A 20,795-nucleotide genomic window follows, 5' to 3' on the forward strand; every position below is an offset into this window, starting at 1 on the left:
ATTTTTGTCTGAGGTCCGTAAGCAAAATTTAAACGTGGCTCAGGAGCTAAGCCTGCTCCATACCGGTCAGATGCTGGCTCTGCTATATTGCTGGTATCTGCATCAACCAGAGCTTGCTACAATCTCTACAGTTTAACCATCTAAATGCTGCTGTCAAGCTCCGAGAGCAGCATTTAAATGGTGCCATCGCCAGCATCTTGACTGCAGATCGTTACCAGCCTTATGAGTCCAAACCATAGCTAGTGTTTGTCCTATTGCGAAGCTCAGCCACAGCCTGAGCTTCATAAGAAGACAGTGATTTTGCTATTTTGCAATACTGTTCTATTGCAGTATTTAGTATAAGCCATCAAAGAACTGCAGGTTCAAAGGTCTAAAAATACAATAAATTAAAATTTTTTTTTATAAAATAAAAGACAAATTAATGTTTTGGTATTGTCATATTTAGAACTCCAGAATTGTCATTTTCCAGTTGCTGAAAAAGTAAAAAAAAAATCAAAACCTCATATAGTGGTCAACAGAAAAATATAGTTATGGCTCTTGGAAAAAGGGAAGGAAAAAACAAAAGTATAAAAACTTCCTTGGCCATTAAATAGTTAAACTGCCGACACATGTATGTTGTCACACTGGGCCTCTACACTGTGTTCCAAATTATTATGCACATAGAGTTTAGGAGTGATAAGGTTAGAATTTTTTTGTTTGTCATTTAAACTCATTGATGGTGATGTGTGTCAGGGCTCTTTATATCACTGAAAGCAATTGCAGATACCTGTGCAAATTAGTTTGGCAGGTGTGTCCAAATAAAGGCAAGACTACTTAAGAAGGCTGTTCCACATTATTAAGCAGCCTACATTTTTTGCCAAAATGGGAAAGAAAAAGGATGTGTCGGCTGCTGAGAAGCAACAAATTGTGGAGTATTTAGGTCAAGGCATGACTACAATCAACATTGCCAAGACACTTCATCGTGATCATCGCACAATCAAGAAGTATGTAGCGGATTCCCAGCACACACGTGTGCGTGCTGATAAGGAAAAATTGAGGACTCTTTCCAACAGGCAATTGCATAAGGTTAAAAGAGCAGCTGCAAAAATGCCTTGTCATAGCAGCAGACAAGTTTTTGAAGCTGCTGGTGCCTCCAACGTCCCCAGAACAACAAGATGCAGGGTCCTTCAGAGGTTTGCAGCTGTGTGTAAGCCATCCTGTCGACCACCTCTATCCACTGCAACAAGCAGAAACGGCTCCAGTGGGCCAAACGATACATGAAGACTGACTTCCAAACTGTTTTGTTCACCGATGAGTGCCGTGCAACGCTCGATGGTCCAGATGGATGGAGTGGAGGATGAACACCCCATGAAAGCACGGCTAAGGCGCCAACAAGGAGGAGGTGGAGTAATGTTTTGGGCTGTAATCATGGGGAGAGAGATTTTCGGCCCCTTTATGATCCCTGAAGGGGTAAAGATGAACTCCAATATCTATGTGGAGTTTCTAAAACAACACTTCCTGCCATGGTTCAAGAGGAAGAACCGTGCTTTCCGCAGCAAGATCATTTTCATGCATGATAATGCACTGTCTCATGCTGCAAAAAACACATCTGCATCTCTGGCTGCTATGGGCATAAAAGAGGACAAACTTATGGTGTGGCCACCATCTTCCCCTGACCTCAACCCCATTGAGAACCTCTGGAGCATCATCAAAAGGAGTGTCTATGATGGCGGGAGGCAGTTCACATCTAAGCAACAGCTCTGGGAGGGTATTCTGTCCACATGCAAAACAATTGAAGCAGAAACCATCCAAAAACTGACAAATTCAATGGACCAGAGAGTTCAGAAGCTTCTTTTGAACAAGGGGTCCTATGTGCAAATGTAACATCACCTAGAATAAAGTTTTCACTTGAAAACTGTTTGATTTCATTTTGTAATAAGCTGATAATGCTTATAACTTCACAATTGACCATTTTTTTTGTTCAAAATAAAAAAAAAGGTTGAAAACTCTGCTGTGCATAATAATTTGGAACATGCATTTTGAGTGTTTATTTTTTCTAAAAAGATACGGTTTTCATAGGCAGTTTGTTCCAAAACATTGCAATTATACTAGAATAGTAGATGACTGGAAAATAACAATGACTGCAATTCAGATAGGTAATTTAGAGAAAATATGAGGAAATATTATTTGCATAATAATTTGGAACACAGTGTATACTCAGTGTAAAGCCAGAATTATATATACTGTTTATTCATGGAGCAGGGAATCACAACACCACTGAATACCTGCGTCACAGTCTCTGTCCTGCTTATGTCTGGCTTTAGAAGGGAACCATAATGTAAGGACGTTCGGCATTCCTACCGGCGACAGAATAATCTTTAGATTTGCTCATACAGGTTTGCTGAATGCTACAATGCTACAAACAGCCAAAAGACTCAGGGCCACAATTTATCATTGCTGTTTTATCACTTATCTGGAGTAAGCTCCTCTTTTTCAGTGGCTTTAGCATTTGCACCTTATGCTAGGTTTTCTGTCACATTTTAACCCCTTAATGACCACCAATATTGTCTTTTTACTGACCTCAGTTATAAGTGACAACCATCCCGACAGGTGAAAATGTCGCAGCTATCAACTATACACTATGGCTGACACCTTGCTGCATCAGTCACGATCGGTGTCAGTCAGGATCAGTCACGATCGGGTCGAGCCATTTCATCTTTACCATTGATAGGAATTCTCAATTCACAAGGTCCTCAAGGACTTATCTCCTCTTTATACACCTATCTATTATCCATAGGAGAGGGGTCTACTATAGATTCTATTAAGAGGAGGTGGGAGAGGCTTCTTCCAGATACACTGGGGGAAGAATGGGACGACATTTTGGAATCTCCAACTAAGGTTTCCCCATCAATCAACAATAGGATGACTCAGTTGTACATTATATATCAATCCTATCTGACCCGACTCGTCTTTTTAAAATGGGTCGTCTCCATTCGTCAGGTTGTCTGAGATGTCACTTAAGTGATGCGGATTTTATTCATATGATATGGAAATGTCCCGTTATCTTTCATTATTGGAAAGAGGTGACGACATTATTGACATCCTTGTTGTTGATTCCTGTCCCACTTGAGCCATTGACCTGTTTATTTGGGGTGTGGGATGCGGAGGCTTGGGACCACCACACTGGGATTTTTTTGCGAGAGACACTGTTTCTGGCGTGAAAGGTACTGGCGCTGCGCTGGATGGGTGGTTCTTGCCCATCTCTTAGAGCTTGGGTGGATTTAGTGAATTCAATTATCCCATATGAACGGACATTATATCAGAATAGAGGATGTCCAGAAAAATTTGAGAAAATATTGGGTAAATGGAACTCCTCCCACCATACTCTATAATCTATAACAATTTAACATACACGTGGGAAGTAGGGTCTGTGGGTTTAGGGACATTGCTTACAGGGTGAAATTTATACGGAATTTTCTTTTGGCGGCGTTCTTTTAGTAGTTGACGTAGTTAAGGTTATACAATAGGATACTTGTGATTGACATGCACCGCTTATTACTCTTATAATACTCCAGATGTGATGATGCATTGTAACTATTCACACTGTATGTTATAATGGATAATGATAGAAACAAATGCAAATGTGTGTATTGTATGATTTACTTTGCAATTAATAAACGAATTTAACAAAAAAAAAAAAAAAAAAGTTGCATAATTTCCAAAACGGGGTGACTTGAGGGGCTCTGTATATGGAGTCGTCAAACTATGCTAGGAAAATCTGTTCTCTTTGAGGAAAATAGCGAACCATCCCTCTCGAGTCTTGCCATGTGGCTAAGCAATACTGTACAACCACATAAGGGGTATTTCTACGTTCAGCAGAAATTGTGGGACAAAAATTGGTGCCATTTTAACCCATTTCCCCATTTGAAAATGTAAAATCTGGGTCTAAAATAAAATTTGGGTGGTAAAAAATTTAATATTATCTTCACTGCCCAATGGTATAAAATTATGTGAAGTCAATATGATCACTGCACCCGTAGTTTAATTAATTGAGAAGCGTAGTTTGTAAAATGGTGTCTCTTATGGGAAGGGGGGCAGGGTTCTGCTGTTCTGGCACCTCACGGGCTCTGCCGCCAGAGGGTCATGGCACCCGCAAACCAAAATCGGAACTATAAGAATATGGCGCTCTTTAACTTCTGAGCTTTGCACTGTTCCTGTAAAGTATTTCCTGATTACATGTAGAGTATTTGTGCACTCAGGAGAAACTGAACAACAAACTGAGGTCCATTTTCACCAATAAAAAAAAAAGCTTGGTGCTAAAACAGCATTTTAGCGGTAAGTTGTAATTATTCATTCTTCACAGCCCAATGGAATAAATTTCTGTTAGTCACATGTGGTGTCAACATGCACTCCCAGATTAATTCAATGGGGAGCGTAGTTTGTAAAATGAGGTCACTTATGGGAGGGGGATTTGTTGCTGCTCTGGCACCTCAGGAGCTCTGCCAATGTGACATGGCACAACCATTCCAGCAAACTCTGAACTACCATATGGTACCTTCTTCCCTTCTGACATTTGCACTGTGCCTCAAAAGTAGTTTTTGACCACATATGGAGTATCGGCATACTCAGAAGAAATTGCACAACACATTTTGGGATTCATTTTCTCCTGTTATCCTTGTGAAAATGAAAAAATATGGGGCTAAAACCATTTTTGTGGGAAAATTTAATTTATACAGTTCATCATAAAATTTTGTGAAGTACTTGTGGCTTAAGGTGCTCACTACACATCTAGATAAATTCATTGAGGGGTCCAATTTCCAAAATGGGGTCATTCATGGAGGGGATTCCACTGTTTAGACAGAAAAAGATAGTGGGGTATAGTCAATCAAACCAGTCTGATATAAATACTATAACCTAAAACTAAATTTTATTTAAATTCTTTAAAATAAAACCACAAAATTTTACAAAGTCTGCAACCAGCCGGTCCAATAAACTGAAGAGTGGATAGTAACAGACACGCCCTAAAAGGCCCTATTAAGCCCTAGTGCACCCTTCCTGGCAGCGGAGGTTGGCACCCTCTTGAGCGCAATGTGACACCCCCGCTCAATATAGGCTGGCCCTAGATGCACCTAAATTGCCCTACCCTATGTAAGGACAATAAATGACCAACCAAAAACCAACCGGTGTGCCGTGCTGATTTAAGAAGAGTGAAGTGCATCGGGCATATTATATGGTGGACCAAAGGAGGTATGTCTTTGAAATGGTGATCTATTGTTCAGAACCAACCAGACAATATAATTTCCCCCCTTAGGAGACCACAAATAACCACTCCAATTGTAACATAAGACAAAAAAAGGATTCTCAAAACACCAGATAAGAGGCACAAAAAATATAATGTATATATTGTATGCAGGGGGATAGGGGTAATACTAAACTAATTCACCCTCCTCTTACCCCAATTGTATGTCCCTGCCTTGCCGCGGAGGTTGGCACCTTATATGAATATGCAAATGGAGCCCCCGCTCAGTCGGCTCACCCTACCAAATCTCTGAATGTAAAGGTGAGGTGAAGGTGTAAAAAGGGTTGGGGGGGGGGGGGGGGGGGTTTACACAGTTAACTCAGGTTTCTCGGTGATAAAGATAGCCAAAGAAAACCCAGGTTTTACAGAAATTGTTCCAATGGTGTATTGTGATAGTCGACAAAGTGCTATAGTGCTTTGTGTAAACCAAGAGTAATCATGCAGATAACAGCAATTCTATATATTGCACTATGCCCACAAGATGTCATGCATAAGGGTACTGTCTCACAGTGGCACTTTGGTCGCTACGACGGCACGATCCGTGACGTTCCAGCGATATCCATACGATATCGCTGTGTCTGACACGCTACTGCGATCAGGGACCCCGCTGAAAATCGTACGTCGTAGCAGATCGTTTGAAACTTTCTTTCGTCGTCAAGTGTCCCGCTGTGGCGGCATGATCGCATCGTGTAACAAAGGTTGTATACGATGTGCGCACAGTAACCAACGGCTTCTACATCGCAAATACGTCATGAAATTATCGCTCCAGCGTCGTGCATTGTGAAGTGTGACCGCTGTCTACGACGCTGGAGCGATATTGGAGCGACGCTGGAGCGTCACGGATCGTGCCGTCGTAGCGACCAAAGTGCCACTGTGAGACGGTACCCTAACAATTTTCAATGATACCTATGGCATCACAATCCAAAACAAGTCAAGATGGAAGCCAGAGTGCTATAGTGCTTTGTATAAATCAGAAGTCATCATGCAGGTAACAGCAATACAAATTATATAGTAACCTTGATCGCCAAAAAATGATCAGTGGCAATAACCGTGCCCTTTTTACTTTTTTTTTACCCAGACTGAGTTAACCCCAGATTGGTCATGTATATATTGCACTATGCCCACAAAATGTCATGCATAACAATATCAATATGGCATCACAGTCCAAGACAAATGAAGTAATCAAAATGGCAAATACAGAAAGAATAAGGCATGTAAAACACTTTACCCAACTTTTGCCACAGAAAAGCCAATTGCACCATATCTATAATAGCACCATAATGGAAAATAAAGCATCTCTTATCTGGTATTTGAAGAAAAAAAAACTGCCTCAACGCATTTCCCTTCCATGGTGTAAGTTCATCAGGAGGCGAATGGAGTAGCTGATGTTACAAGAGAGAAGGCATCCGACACACTAGGACATTCTGGTTGCAGGTGTGTTTCCACTGTTTAGGTACATCAGGGGCTCTGCAAATACGACATGACACACGCAGACCATTCCATCAAAGTCTGAGTTCCAAAACGTCACTCCTTCTCGGAGCCCTGCTTTGCGCACAAACAGTAGTTTTCCCCCCACATATGTATTATGTGTTCTCCGGAAAAATGGCACAACAAATATTAGGGTCCATTTTCTCCTGTTACTCTTGTGAAAATAAAAATATAGTGCTAAAAACTTTTTTGTGGGAAAAAAAGTGATTTCTTATGTTCACGGATCTACGTTATTAACTTCTGTGAAGGATCTGGGGGTTAAAGGTGCTCATCACACATCTAGATACATTTGAGGGGTCTAGTTTTCTAAGTGGGGTCACTTGTGGGAGGTTTCTACCGTTTAAGCACATCAGGGGCTCTCCAAAGTAGATTATGGCATCTGCTAATGATTCCATACAATTTTGAATGCGCAAAGTCAAATGAAACGCCTTCCCTTCCAAGCCCTGCGCCTAAACAGTAGTTTTTCCCCCCACACATGTAGTATCTGCATACTGAGGAAAAATGACAAATTATGGAGATTCATTTTCTCCTGTTACCCTTGTGAAAATTTGAAAAAAAAGGGGCTAAAGTTAAGTTTTTGTGAAAAAAGTAAAAACCTGAAGGGTTAATAAACTTCTTGAATGTGGTTTTGAGGACTTTGAGGGGTGCAGTTTTTAGAATGGTGTTACTTTTGGGTATTTTCTGTCATACAGACCCTTCAAGACATTACCTCAGGAATCGAAATATCACTTTAACACAGTTGCCAAATAAGCTAAAACATTATCATTTTTAAGTGCTTCCCTTTTCAGTGTTTTCTTTTTATATATAATGGAATCATATTGTTAAAAACCGTATAAAAGAAAAGCCATAAAATACAAATAAAAATTATATATACAGTATTTTCTAGGACTAAGACTCACCTTCATTTTGACATTAGAAAAACGCACCTAAAATGTGTGTAAAGATGCACATTTCAACTGCTTGAAAAGGAACATTAAATAAAAGTGCACTACAGCCTACTCGTGGTCTTCTTATATTTTGAGCTCTAATTAATAAACGAAAACTTATGTAAAATAAATAACAAATCACATAGTATTTAAACAATTTGAGTGCATTTAATGAAAAAATACTTACTAAATGAAGCCAGGTAGATCAGGCAAATGACAGTCAGAAACAGCACGTTGGTAGCACTCATGGCTCCTGTCTGGGTTCATGAAACAAGAAAGTACTCAAGTCCTGTATTATATACTGCACTACGCCGAACGACTGTCTAGTTAAACTAAATGATGTACACCTTCCTTGAGGAGGGACATTACTGAGTTTTTACCATGTAACATAGCCTTGTGAGATTTGTATAGTCAAGGAGGCATCTTACAAAACCATGTTAAAATGCAACAAAGGAATCCGGACTGCAAAAAGCATGTACATATTATATACATACATTTTCATTACATGCACATGCATATAGAGCCTCAATATCAACTGTGTGGGTGTCTACTGTAATTTTGCAAGAGTGAGTTCTGCCTTTGTAATTTAAAAAGTCCCTTTCACCAGTTTGATCATGTTAAACAGGCCACATCATGGAACAGTGACTGGGGAGCAGAGTAAAATGTAGCTTTCATTTCCAATTACTGTGCAGAGATATTAGCCCGTAAAGTGTAGGCCATTATTTATGCTTATAATGTAAGTCCAAGGAGTGAGCAGATAGTTTTCATTGGGAGTGGGTACTTCTTCACCAGTATGACATGGACCAATCAACAAGCTGCATACAGGGAAAAAAAGAACATGACCCCAAAAGAGTTTTGTGCAGGTTTCTCAAGGGGGATAAATGTAATGGCAGACCATCTGCTCTCCTCACTGCAGAGCTGGGTGTGATTACAAAGTGTTGGGAAAAGAGCAGAGATTACCAACTCCATTCATCTCACTGTGATCAGTGTGGGTGAAGGGTAATCGTGCAGAGCTGACAGCACTGTGAGAGGAGAGCTGATAGAAGTGTATGTAAAGAGACAAAGCTCAGCTCTGCTGTATTAGCTATCCTCTCACACCAACTGCTGTACTAGCTATCCTCTCACACCAACTGCCGTAAGGTGAAGGTGATGGTAATTTCTGCTCTACTCCCATTTGTAATCAGTCTGCAGTGAGTCCACTGAGGGGAGCAGACTGTCCTTACATATCTCATACAGGAAAAGCCTGTTCTATTACCATTACAGGAGTGTTTATTTTTTCCCCTTGTATATTACTGTCTGCATATGATTGGTCAGCATCATACAGGGAGAATCGTAAACACAACCAGTAAAAAAATCTCTGGTAACTCCCCCTTGGACTAAAACTATAACCTACACTTTACAAGCCAATAACAACGCTAATGAGAGCAGAAATATAAAAAAATGTTTACTCAGCTCTGCAGCCACCAGCAAATTTATGTGGTCAGTCTGAAGGGGATATGGCATATCAAAAATGGCTAGTTTCTGTTCTTATTTTTTTCCCCCAATGCTCTTCTGAGTATTATACAGTGGGTACGGAAAGTATTCAGACTTTAAATTTTTCACTTTTTTTGTTTCATTTTCACACCTGGATCAAATCCTCTCCACTTCTGTGAGGCTGGATGGTGAACGTTGGTGGACAGCCATTTTCAGGTCTCTCCACGGTTCTGGCTGGGACAGTCAAGAATGGTCACAGAGTTGTTATGCAGTCACTCCTTTGTTATTTTAGCTGTGTGCTTAGGGTCATTGTCTTGTTGGAAGGTGAACCTTCGGCCATGTCTGAGGTCCAGAGCACTCTGGAAGAGGTTTTCATCCAGGATATCTCTGTACTTGGCCGCATTCAAGTTTCTTTCAAATGGTAACCAGTCGTTCTGTCCCTACAGCTGAAAAACACCCCCATAGCATGATGCTGCCACAACGTTTCATTGTTTGGATTGTATTTGGCAGGTGATGAGCAGTGCCTGATTTTCTCCACACATACAGCTTAGAATTATAACCAAAAAGATATATCTTCGTCTCATCAGACCATAGAATCTTATTTCTCAGTCTGGGAGTTCTTCATATGTTTTTTTTTTAGCAAACTCTATGCAGGCCTTTCTTATGTCTTGCACTGAGGAGAGGCTACCGTCGGGCCACTCTGCCATAAAGGCCTAACTCTTGGAGGGCTGCAGTGATACTTGACTTTGTGGAACTTTCTCCCCTGTCCCTACTGCATCTCTGGAGCTCAGCCACAGAGATTATGGGGTTCTTCTTTACCTCTCTCAAAAAGGCTCTTTTTCACGATTGCTGTTTGGCTGGACGGCCAGGTCTAGGAAGACTTCTGGTGGTCCCAAACTTCTTCCATTTAAGGATTATGGAGGCCACTGTGCTCTTAGGAACCTTGAGTACTGCAGAAATTCTTTTGTAACCTTGGCCAGATCTGTGTCTTGCCACAATTCTGTCTCTGAGCTCCTTGGCCAGTTCCTTTGACCTCATGAGTCTCATTTGGTCTGACATGCACTGTGAGCTCTTCTACAGAGAAGTGTGTGCCTTTCCAAATCAAGTCCTATCAGTTTTATTAAACACCGCTGAACTACAATGAAGTAGAACCATCTCAAGGAGGATCACAAGAAAATAGACAGCATGTACGGTAACTTAAATATGTGTCTGAGCAAAGGGTCTGAATACTTATGAGCTTCTGATACTTCAGTTTTTCTTTTTTAATAAATATGGAAAAAAAAATCTACATTTCTATTTTTTTCTTCAGTCAAGATGGGGTGCAGAATGTACATTAATAAGAAAATGAACTTTTTTGAATTTACCAAATGGCTGCAATGAAACAGAGTGAAAAATTTAAAGGGGTCTGAATTAGTGATGAGCGAATATACTCGTTACTCGAGATTTCCCGAGCATGCTCGGGTGACCTCCGAGTATTTGTAAGTGCTCGGAGATTTAGTTTTCATCGCCGCAGCTGAATGATTTACATCTGTTTGCCAGCATTAGTACATGTGGGGGTTGCCTGGTTGCTAGGGAATCCCCACATATAATCAAGCTAGCTAAGAGATATAAATCATTCAGCTGAGGTGAGGAAAACTACCGTATATACTCGAGTATAAGCCGAGATTTTCAGCCCAAACAAATGGGCTGAAAGTGCCCCTCTCGGCTTATACTCGAGTTATGGAAGGCGGGGGGGTTGGCGGGTGAGGGGGAGCGACACCTGTCAAATACTCACCTGCTCCCAGCAGTCCTGGCGCGGTCCCCGCATGTCCCATGGTGTTCGGGCGCGGCAGCTTCTTCCCCTGTTCAGCGGTCACTGGTACCACTCATTAAAATTATGAATATGGACTCCACTCCCATAGGGGTGGAGCCGCATATTCATTACTGTAATGAGCGGTACCATGTGACCGCTCACTACAGGAAGAAGCTGCCACTCCCGGAGACGTGGGACATGCAGGGACCGCGCCAGGAGCAGGTGAGTATGTCATATTCACCTTTCCGCGTTCCACCGCCGCCTCGTCTTCCACGTCCTCTGCAGTGACTGTTCAGGTCAGAGGACGCGATGATGTATTTGTGTGAGCGCCGCCCACTGCCTGAACAGTCAGTGCGGAGAGACGGGACAGGACGAGGAGCAGCGGGCAGCGACGAGGTGAGTATGTCATTTTTTTTTTTTAGTGCAGCAGCAGCATTACATGTGGCACAGTGCTATATGGAGCACCTATGGGGCCATAAAGAACTGCATGGAGCATTATATGGGGCATCTATGGGGCCATAACTGCAAGGAGCATTATAGGGGGCATCTATGGGGCCATAACTGCATGGAGCATTATATGGGGCATCTATGGAGCCATAACGGCATGGAGCATTATATGGGGCATCTATGGGGCCAGAACTGCATGGAGCATTATATGGAGCATCTACGGGGCCATAACTGCATGGAGCATTATATGGAGCATCTATGGGGCCATAACTGCATGGAGCATTACATGGAGCATCTATGGGGCCATAACTGCATGGAGCATTATATGGAGCATCTATGGGGCCATAAAGAACTGCATGGAGCACTATATGGGGCATCTATGGGGCCAGAACTGCATGGAGCATTATATGGAGCATCTATGGGGCCATAACTGCATGGAGCATCTATGGGGCCATAACTGCATGGAGCATTATATGGAGCATCTATGGGGCCTTAACTGCATGGAGCATTATATGGAGCATCTATGGGGCCATAAAGAACTGCATGGAGCACTATATGGGGCATCTATGGGGCCATAACTGCATGGAGCATTATATGGAGCATCTATGGGGCCATAACTGTATGGAGCATTATATGGGATATCTATGGGGCCATAAAGAACTGCATGGAGCATTATACGGGGCATCTATGGGGCCATAATGAACTGCATGGAGCATTATATGGAGCATTACATGGGGCCATAAAGAACTGCATGGAGCATTATATGGAGCATCTATGGGGCCATAAAGAACTGCATGGAGCATTATATGGGGCATATTTGTATATGGAGCATCCTATGGGGCCATAATGAACTGTATGGAGCATTATATGGGGCCTATTTTGTATGGCGCATCTTATGGGGCCATAATGAGTAACTCGAGTAACGAGTATATTCGCTCATCACTAGTCTGAATACTTTCCGTACCCACTGTAATTGTGTTTTTAATCAGCCATTTGGTTCCAGAGATATTTGCCTTTTTTATTTCTGCACAATATTTTATGGTCTTAACCAAGACCATAAAAATTAGCACTAAGTACAAAGGCCCATATCTCTGGAACTGTAAAGTGATTAAAAAAAGTCATGACAGCAGCAGGACTAAAGAAAGAGCAATCACTGGCCACTTTTAAACTAGTGACAGGTCCTCTTTCAAAATGCTGAAACTGGTCAAAGGTACTCTGAGGCTGGCCTGATTGGACTATTGTAAAGCAATTCACAAGTAATCCATGTACAGTTTAGTTAACCTTTTGAGATTGTAAAACCATCACAACCATTTCAAAAAAACATTTTTTTTATTTGTCTGTATTAGCATATACAGCTACACATACATTTTACTTTCAGAATTAAATACTTAATTGTATATTTATAACAGGCAGGAGATGGGGCATAGAAAAAAAAATGAAGATGGCACATTTGGTTACTTTTCATGTAGAACTTTGAATTAAATAACTTGCTTATGAACTTTATTATTTTGCAGTAATGACAGACCAAATACACCATTTACTACAATCATGTCACCAGAGTATTCTGAGATATACTGCCACCATACTTTGTGCACTCAGCAGAGCGGTGAGGAGGTATTGTATTGTAGTGGCAGAGCACTGTACAGTGTAAAGAGTGTTTATAGAGACTAGGAGCGGTTTCAATAAACTACCTGGTAAGCGACAAGGCTACTAGTTTCACAGCCACAACCGATACAGCATGTCTAAATTATTACTATTTGCTGCAGCTTCAGTGCATTTCTTTGTGCCTAATGTCTTTCAATAAAGATTTTTGTTTTTATATGATTAAAAAAAATTAAAGTATCTTAACACTGCTTCAAGTTGCCCCCTATTCCTCTTGCTAGCCATACCTAGCTATGAACTGTAAACATGTGCAGAATAGGAGACTTTCAACCAAGGCATGACAGTGAGTGCTTACAATGGTCACTTAAGTGAGGTCTTTAACCTGAGGGCAAGATGACTTACAAAACAGAAAAGACAGAACACACACAAATAAAAAAGATAAAAGTACTATGTTAGAGTGTTTGTGTTATCAGAGGGTCCGTACTGTAAAGACTGCGGCTTTTGTAATGATGGCTCTGTTCCATGGAAGTCATTTTTCGGAACTAAGGCTTGAAGATTGAGGCCAGTGTAAGTGAGGCCACTGATCAGTCTGATGTCACTGTAGCGCTTTCACCAGATATAACTTTTCTCCATGTTCACTAGTGAAGATGGGGGCTTTTTTGTAATGTTCCACAAGTTCATCCATGTTCTTAAACCTCCTCTGTCCAATACAATAGACAGTGTCCACCATCTGTACTTTGAAGTGTTTGTTTTTTCCTGATGCCTTTAGTGATATGGAAAAATCACTGGGCTGTGATAAAGGGGAAAAGAAGAAAATATATGTTATCTTTGGTTATACAGTCATGATTACATACGTACATGAAATGTGTGTACAAGATGCAGCCGAACATTAACTTTTTTCTTCTTCAGAGCCAAGCACTAAATCAGTAACAACTACCTTACTACTTGCCTTTTCTGCCATGCAACAAACTCTCCCACCTCAGAAAAGTCACACACCATTCCTTGCAGCAATTCTCCCACTTCCTTTGACGTCACTACAACAGAGCAGTTCCTTCTCTTTAGCTCTGCAACATCGATGAGGCATCACTGTCAACTTCATGTCAACATAGAACAGAAGGGAAGGAGCTGCTGTTGACGTGACATCACAGGAAGTAGGAAAATTAGCCAGGTGCATGGCAGAACAAGCAACCTGCCAACAAGTACTAAGCTGCATAGAAAAAAAAAAATTACAGTCCCGGATAACCCCTATATGAGTACACTAAACAGAAATTGATCTAAAATATTTATTATAAAACATACAAATGTCCTAGCATGCAAAATCTACTTCTCATTTAAGTCAGGGAAGCTTAACATTTTGTTGTAATAGTTCTTGTTAAGGAGAATTAGGTCACCAAAAGAAAATTTAAGGATATATATAGAAAGAGCAATTTAAATTTTGGGGAGTGTAACACCAAAAAGGAAGAGTCATGGTTATGTGACATCTACCGTATATACTCGAGTATAAGCCGAGAATTTCAGCCCATTTTTTAGGCTGAAATTGCCCCTCCCAGCTTATACTCGAGTTATTCCCAGGGGTCGGCAGGGGAGGGGGACCGGCAGCTGTGTAATGATACTTACCTGCTCCCTGCACGTCACTGGTTCCCGATGCGCAGACAGCTTATTCCTGCAGTGAGCGGTCACATGGTACCGCTCATTACAGTAATGAATATGGACCCGACTCCACTCCCATAGGGGTGGAGCCGCATATCCACTACTGCAATGAGCGGTACCATGTGACTGCTCACTACAGGAAGAAGCTGCGGGGGAACAGACGTGCAGGGACCGCGCCAGGAGCAGGTGAGTATAACGCAGTGCGCGATATTCACCTGTGCCACGTTCCACCGCCGGCGCCGCTGTGTCTTCCGCGTCCTCTGCAGTGACACTCAGGTCAGAGGGCGCGATGACGTGATTAGTGCGCGCTGCCCTCTGCTTGAACGTCAGTGCAGGGGACAGGGAAGACACAGCGGCACCCGTGAATATAGCAAGTGTCGGGGGCCTGAGAGGCGAGTATGTGATTTTTTTAATCGCAGCAACAGCATATGGGGCAAATATCTGTATGGAGCATCTTATGGGGCCATGTGCAGCATTATATGGGGCAAATATCTGTATGGAGCATCTTATGGGGCCATGTGCAGCATTATATGTGGCAATTATCTGTATGGAGCATCTTATGGGGCCATGTGCAGCATTAAATGGGGCAAATATCTGTATGGAGCATCTTATGGGGCCATGTGCAGCATTACATGGGGCAAATATCTGTATGGAGCATCTTATGGGGCCATGTGCAGCATTATATGGGGCAAATATCTGTATGGGGCCATGTGCAGCATTATATGGGGCAAATATCTGTATGGGGCCATGTGCAGCATTATATGGGGCAAATATCTGTATGGAGCATCTTATGGGGCCATGTGCAGCATTATATGGGGCAAATATCTGTATGGAGCATCTTCTGGGGCCATGTGCAGCATTATATGGGGCAAATATCTCTATGGAGCATCTTATGGGGCCATAATCAGCATTTGTGGAGCATTATATGGGGTAAATGTGTCTGTGGAGCATCTTATGGGGCCATAATCAGCATTTGTGGAGCATCATACGGGCAAATGTGTCTATGGAGCATCTTATGGGGCCATGTGCAGCATTATACGGGGCAAATATCTCTATGTAGCATCTTATGGGGTCATGTGCAGCATTACATGTGGCAAATATCTCTATGTAGCATCTTATGGGGCCATGTGCAGCATTATATGGGGCAAATATCTCTATGGAGCATCTTATGGGGCCATAATCAGCATTTGTGGAGCATTATATGGGGTAAATGTGTCTATGGAGCATCTTATGGGGCCAATGTGTCTATGGAGCATCTTATGGGGCCATAATCAGCATTTGTGGAGCATTATACAGGGCAAATGTGTCTATGGAGCATCTTATGGGGCCATGTGCAGCATTATATGGGGCAAATATCTCTGGAGCATCTTATGGGGCCATGTGCAGCATTATACGGTGCAAATATCTGTATGGAGCATCTTATGGGGCGATGTGCAGCATTATATGGGGCAAATATCTCTATGGAGTATCTTATGGGGCCATGTGCAGCATTATATGGGGAAAATATCTCTATGGAGTATCTTATGGGGCTATAATCAGCATTTGTGGAGCATTATACGGGGCAAATGTGTCTATTGAGCATCTTATGGGGCCATAATCAGCATTTGTGGAGCATTATATGGGGCAAATGTCTGTATGGAGCATCTTATGAGGCCATAATCAACATGTGTGCAGCATTATATGGGCGTATTTTGTATGGAGCATCTTATGGGGCCCATCATGAACTTTATGGTTAACTATATAGGGCTCCTGATTCAATATGGATATTCAAAAACACAAACTACTGATGCCTCAATTAATTTTACTTTTATTGGTATCTATCTTTATTTTTGAAATTTACCGGTAGCTGCTGCATTTTCCACCCTAGGCTTATACTCGAGTCATTAAGTTTTCCCAGTTTATTTGTGGCAAAATTAGGGGTCTCGGCTTATACTCGGGTCGGCTTATACCCGAGTATATACGGTAATTTCACCTGCACACAATGGATCACTACATTCCATTCTTCGAATCTGACAAAACCACGTGGCATCAAAATGAAGAGGCCTTCACAAGGGAACATCACACTAGTCGTACTCCCAGGATTATGGTGTGGGGTGGAATAATGTACGGTAGCAAGTGTCCTCAATCAAGTCTTCCTTTCCAGATACGGCTCTGAATAACATTGATTTGGTCATGAAACCACTTCTCCAAAGTGGATAAGGAGCAGGTTTTCAAATAAACACCAGGCTGCGTGTTCCTCATGCTACTGTGAGCAGCCTGCGTGGCCAAAAGTATGCTGCCTTGGCCTGCAAAATCTCCTGATTTGTCTCCCTTAGAGTACCATACTTTTCTGTCCCACAAGACACACTTTTTTTCCTCCAAATTTGGGAGGAAAGTGCGGGGTGCGTCTTATGGTACAAATGTAACATGTGGGGAGGGGCAGCAGCAGAGTGGGATCGCACTCCCAGGAGGCAGGAAAAGGTCTCCGCTGCAGGATTCCGGTGCTGGGGAAACCATGTGGTCCTGATTCTTAAAGTGAAGGAATATTCATTAGCCGTTTCCCCGCCCACACGTCAGCGCCGAGCAGTGAGCGTGGAGCAGCAAATGAATATTCCTTCAAACAGCAGACGTACATGGTTTCCCCAGCGCCGGATTCCTGCAGCGGCTGGGGAGATCGTGTGTACGGTGGAAGAGGGGGCAGGCGCAGGGTGCCAGAGGAGAGAGGGATGCCGCATACCTGACAGCACCAGCCGGGGTCCTACTGATGCTGAGTGTTCCCGTATACGACCTGTGTGAGGTCATGAAGAGGGCGGGCTGGAGCATCACATGACAGCACAGAGCCCTCCCTCTTCATGATGTCATCACAAGTCCTGCAGACACAGCACGTCAGAGGGGGTGTGCTTAGCTCCTGGGCATCTTTCTATTCACATCATGGGTAAGCATTAAAGCAATTAAAGGAACTGTCTCTCAGTTTGGTGTGCAATGTCACTATGGCAGTCCCAGGGACATTTTTTTTTCATGATAGGTGTCTGACAAATCTGACTTTCATTTCTTGTGGTAATATGAACATTTGGGTCAGCATAATTATTGATGTGCAAAAAATAGAAAAAACAGATAGCACTCACCGATCCTTAAAACTCTTGCTTTATTTCAACGTTTAAAACCTCATGGCCAGGAGAACAGATGAAGGAGTGTGTGAGCCAGTGCTGACGACGGCCGTTTCGCGCTCAACAGCGCTTCTACGGGTCAATGTGTCAGAGAATATGACGGTGGGAGAAATATTCTGGCCCAAGTATAATCCTCCCCCCATGTGCTCCTTACACCATGAAATGAAACACATAAAAAAGTTAAAAACACTTACAGTAAATGTGACATATATACAAATCCCTCTCTCTTTTTCCTAATCTCCAAGGCATATAGGGGAATCCATTTTCATTAGAGATATTAAATACTTTGAACAGAAAACTGTTATGAAAAAAAAAATACTGACACTATTATAATCAATCTGTGCAGCAATTACATGTGGATCACTTTGCTTAGATCACACCTTACTTCATTCTACAAAAAGATGGACATATCTACTCTGTCATTCAGTCCCGTGGGACCTACCGCACCTGAACGCATGATCCACCTTGCCTCCTGTCTCAGCAGTAATTTGTATAGATTGCCTCCCTGTGGGGGTAAGGCCTCTTTCACACTTTCGTCTTTTGGCATCCGTCGCAATCTGTTGTTTTGGGCAAAAAACGGATCCTACAAATATGCTCGCAGGATTTTGCCCATAGACTTGTATTAGCGACGGATCGCCACACGTCCCGTCCGTCGTGCGACGGAACCGTCGTGTTTTGGCGGACCGTTGTCACAATAAAACGTTCAAGTGAATGTTTTTTTTTGTCCATCGCGACCGCCATTTTCGACCATGCATGCGCGGCCGAAACTCCGCACCCTCCTCCCCGGACTGGAGAGTGGGCAGCGGATGCGTCGAAAAACTGCATCTGCTGCCCACGTCGTGCAAAACTTTCATAACGTCCGTCGGTACGTCGGCCAGACGCATTGCGACGGACCCGTACCGACGGAAGTGTGAAAGAGGCCTAAGACAACTTTTTCTATATCCGCAAAAGTCATGACATCGGGATCTTCTCCATGTGCGTCTCTGATGTGACTGACTAATCACGGCACTCCTTTGCTTGACAGAATAGATTTATAATGCTCCCTAAATCTTACATACAAGGGCCGTATTGTCTTGCCAATATAAAAAAAATCTACATGGACAAAAAACTACGTAAACCACAAAATCTGTTTTACAAGATATAAACTGTGAAACTACATGACTTATTGCGCCCATACGGATAATCCGATCCATCAGGTGAAACCTACAGAATGGACAATGTCCGCATCTGTGATTGCCCTTTGGTATCCCTGTTTCCAACCAATTAGTACTCTGTTTCTTAATATAATTTTGGACTAAATATGTCCCTTAATCTAGTACTACGCCTGCACGAAATAAGTGGCCCCCTTGCTACAATGTCTGCTAGTTCTTTATCCCTTCCCAAAATATGCCAATTCTTCCTAATTACCGAGCGTATGTGCCTGTTCATTGGACTATACTGGAAGCAAAAAGTCAGTCTTTTTTCTTTCTTCTTCTTAGCCATTGCCTTCCCTCTATCTGATTCATTGTTCCCCCTTCTACTCTATCCATAGCTGCTTGCAATACCTACCGTCTCAGGGTATCCTCTCTGTCTAAACCTATCAAACAGGTCGGCAGATTGTTCCACAAAGCCCTTCTGTGTATTAACTCTTTGAACTCGCAGGAACTGACTGTAAGGCAGCGATTGCTAGGTGTACATCAGATAGAAACTATTATAGTGCATCATAGAATTCCTTGCTGTAGGTTTGCGATACACTGATGTACTGATTGACCCCTCTAATACCTCCACCAAAACGTCAAGAAATTCTAATTGTGACCCACGAAAAACAGACGAAAAAGACATTCATAGAATTAGTCTGATTCAAGAATTGCACAAAATCCTGGAATAGCTGCTCCAAGCCATCCCATACCATAAATACATCATCAATGTATCTAAGATATACCGTAATCTGATGTGCTTCAAAAATGGATTGTTGAGGGAATATACAAATTTCTCCTCGAAATAACTCTAAAATAAATTAGCGAAGGTGCATGCTGCCGGAGTCCCCATCGCATTGTCCGTTCTGTAGGTTTCACCTGATGGATCGGATTATCCGTATGGGCGCAATAAGTCACGTAGTTTCACATTTTATATCTTGCAAAACAGATTTTGTGGATTACGTAGTTTTTTGTCCATGTAGATTTTTAAATATTGGCAAGACAATACGGCCCTTGTATGTAAGATTTAGGGAGCATTATAAATCTAGTCAGGCAAAGGAGTGCCGCGATTAATCAGTCACATCAGAGACGCACATGGAGGAGATCCCGATGTCATGACTTTTGCGGGTATAGAAAAAGTTGTCTTACCCCCACAGGGGGGCGATCTACACAAATTACTGCTGAGACAGGAGGCAAGGTGGATCATGCGTTCAGGTGTGGTAGGTCCCACAGGACTGAATGACAGAGTAGATATGTCCATCTTTTTGTAGAATGAAGTAAGGTGTGATCTAAGCAACGTGATCCGCATGTAATTGCTGCACAGATTGATTATAATAGTGTCAGTGTTTTTTTTTTTTTTTTTTTTTTCATATCAGCATAACAGTTTTCTGTTCAAAGTATTTAATATCTCTGTAATGAAAATGGGTTCCCTTATATGCCTTAGAGATTAGGAAAAAGAAAAAGAGGCATTTGTATATATGTCACATTTACGTGTTTTTAACTTTTTTATGTGTTTCATTTCATAGTGGGAGTGGCACACGGGGGGAGGAGTATACTTGGGCCAGAGTATTTCTCCCACCGTCATATCCTCTGACACATTGACGTGTAGAAGCGCTGTTGAGCGCGAAACGGCTGTCGTCAGCACTGGCTCACACACTCCTTCATCTGTTCTCCTGGCCATGAGGTTTTAAACATTGAAACAAAACAAGAGTTTTCAGGATCGGTGAGTGCTGTTATTTCTATTTTTTGCATATTCTTTATGATGTTTTTTCTTGGATAAGCACCCGGTATCCTATGGTATAGTTGACGCATTTGTGC

General features: G+C 42.3%; 2 protein-coding genes across 3 annotated transcripts in view; both read right to left on the bottom strand.

Annotated features, from left to right (window-relative positions):
• Nucleotides 1–8,031, bottom strand: part of LOC143818309 (otospiralin-like) — a 54,128-nt gene extending 46,097 nt beyond the window's left edge. Inside the window, exon 1 of the mRNA XM_077299659.1 lies at nucleotides 7,880–8,031. Coding sequence (XP_077155774.1) covers nucleotides 7,880–7,940 — 61 coding nt within the window. The 5' untranslated portion in view covers nucleotides 7,941–8,031. The remainder of the gene's footprint in view (nucleotides 1–7,879) is intronic.
• Nucleotides 8,032–12,721: 4,690 nt separating this feature from the next.
• NCK2 (NCK adaptor protein 2) overlaps nucleotides 12,722–20,795 on the bottom strand; it is an 81,602-nt gene continuing 73,528 nt past the window's right edge. For both annotated transcript variants that reach the window (XM_077296607.1, XM_077296608.1), the window contains exon 4: nucleotides 12,722–13,796. In XM_077296607.1, coding sequence (XP_077152722.1) covers nucleotides 13,602–13,796 — 195 coding nt within the window. In that variant the 3' untranslated portion in view covers nucleotides 12,722–13,601. The remainder of the gene's footprint in view (nucleotides 13,797–20,795) is intronic.

The sequence above is a fragment of the Ranitomeya variabilis genome, chromosome 3 (assembly GCF_051348905.1).
Source record: "Ranitomeya variabilis isolate aRanVar5 chromosome 3, aRanVar5.hap1, whole genome shotgun sequence".
In the NCBI taxonomy this organism is placed as follows: domain Eukaryota; kingdom Metazoa; phylum Chordata; class Amphibia; order Anura; family Dendrobatidae; genus Ranitomeya; species Ranitomeya variabilis.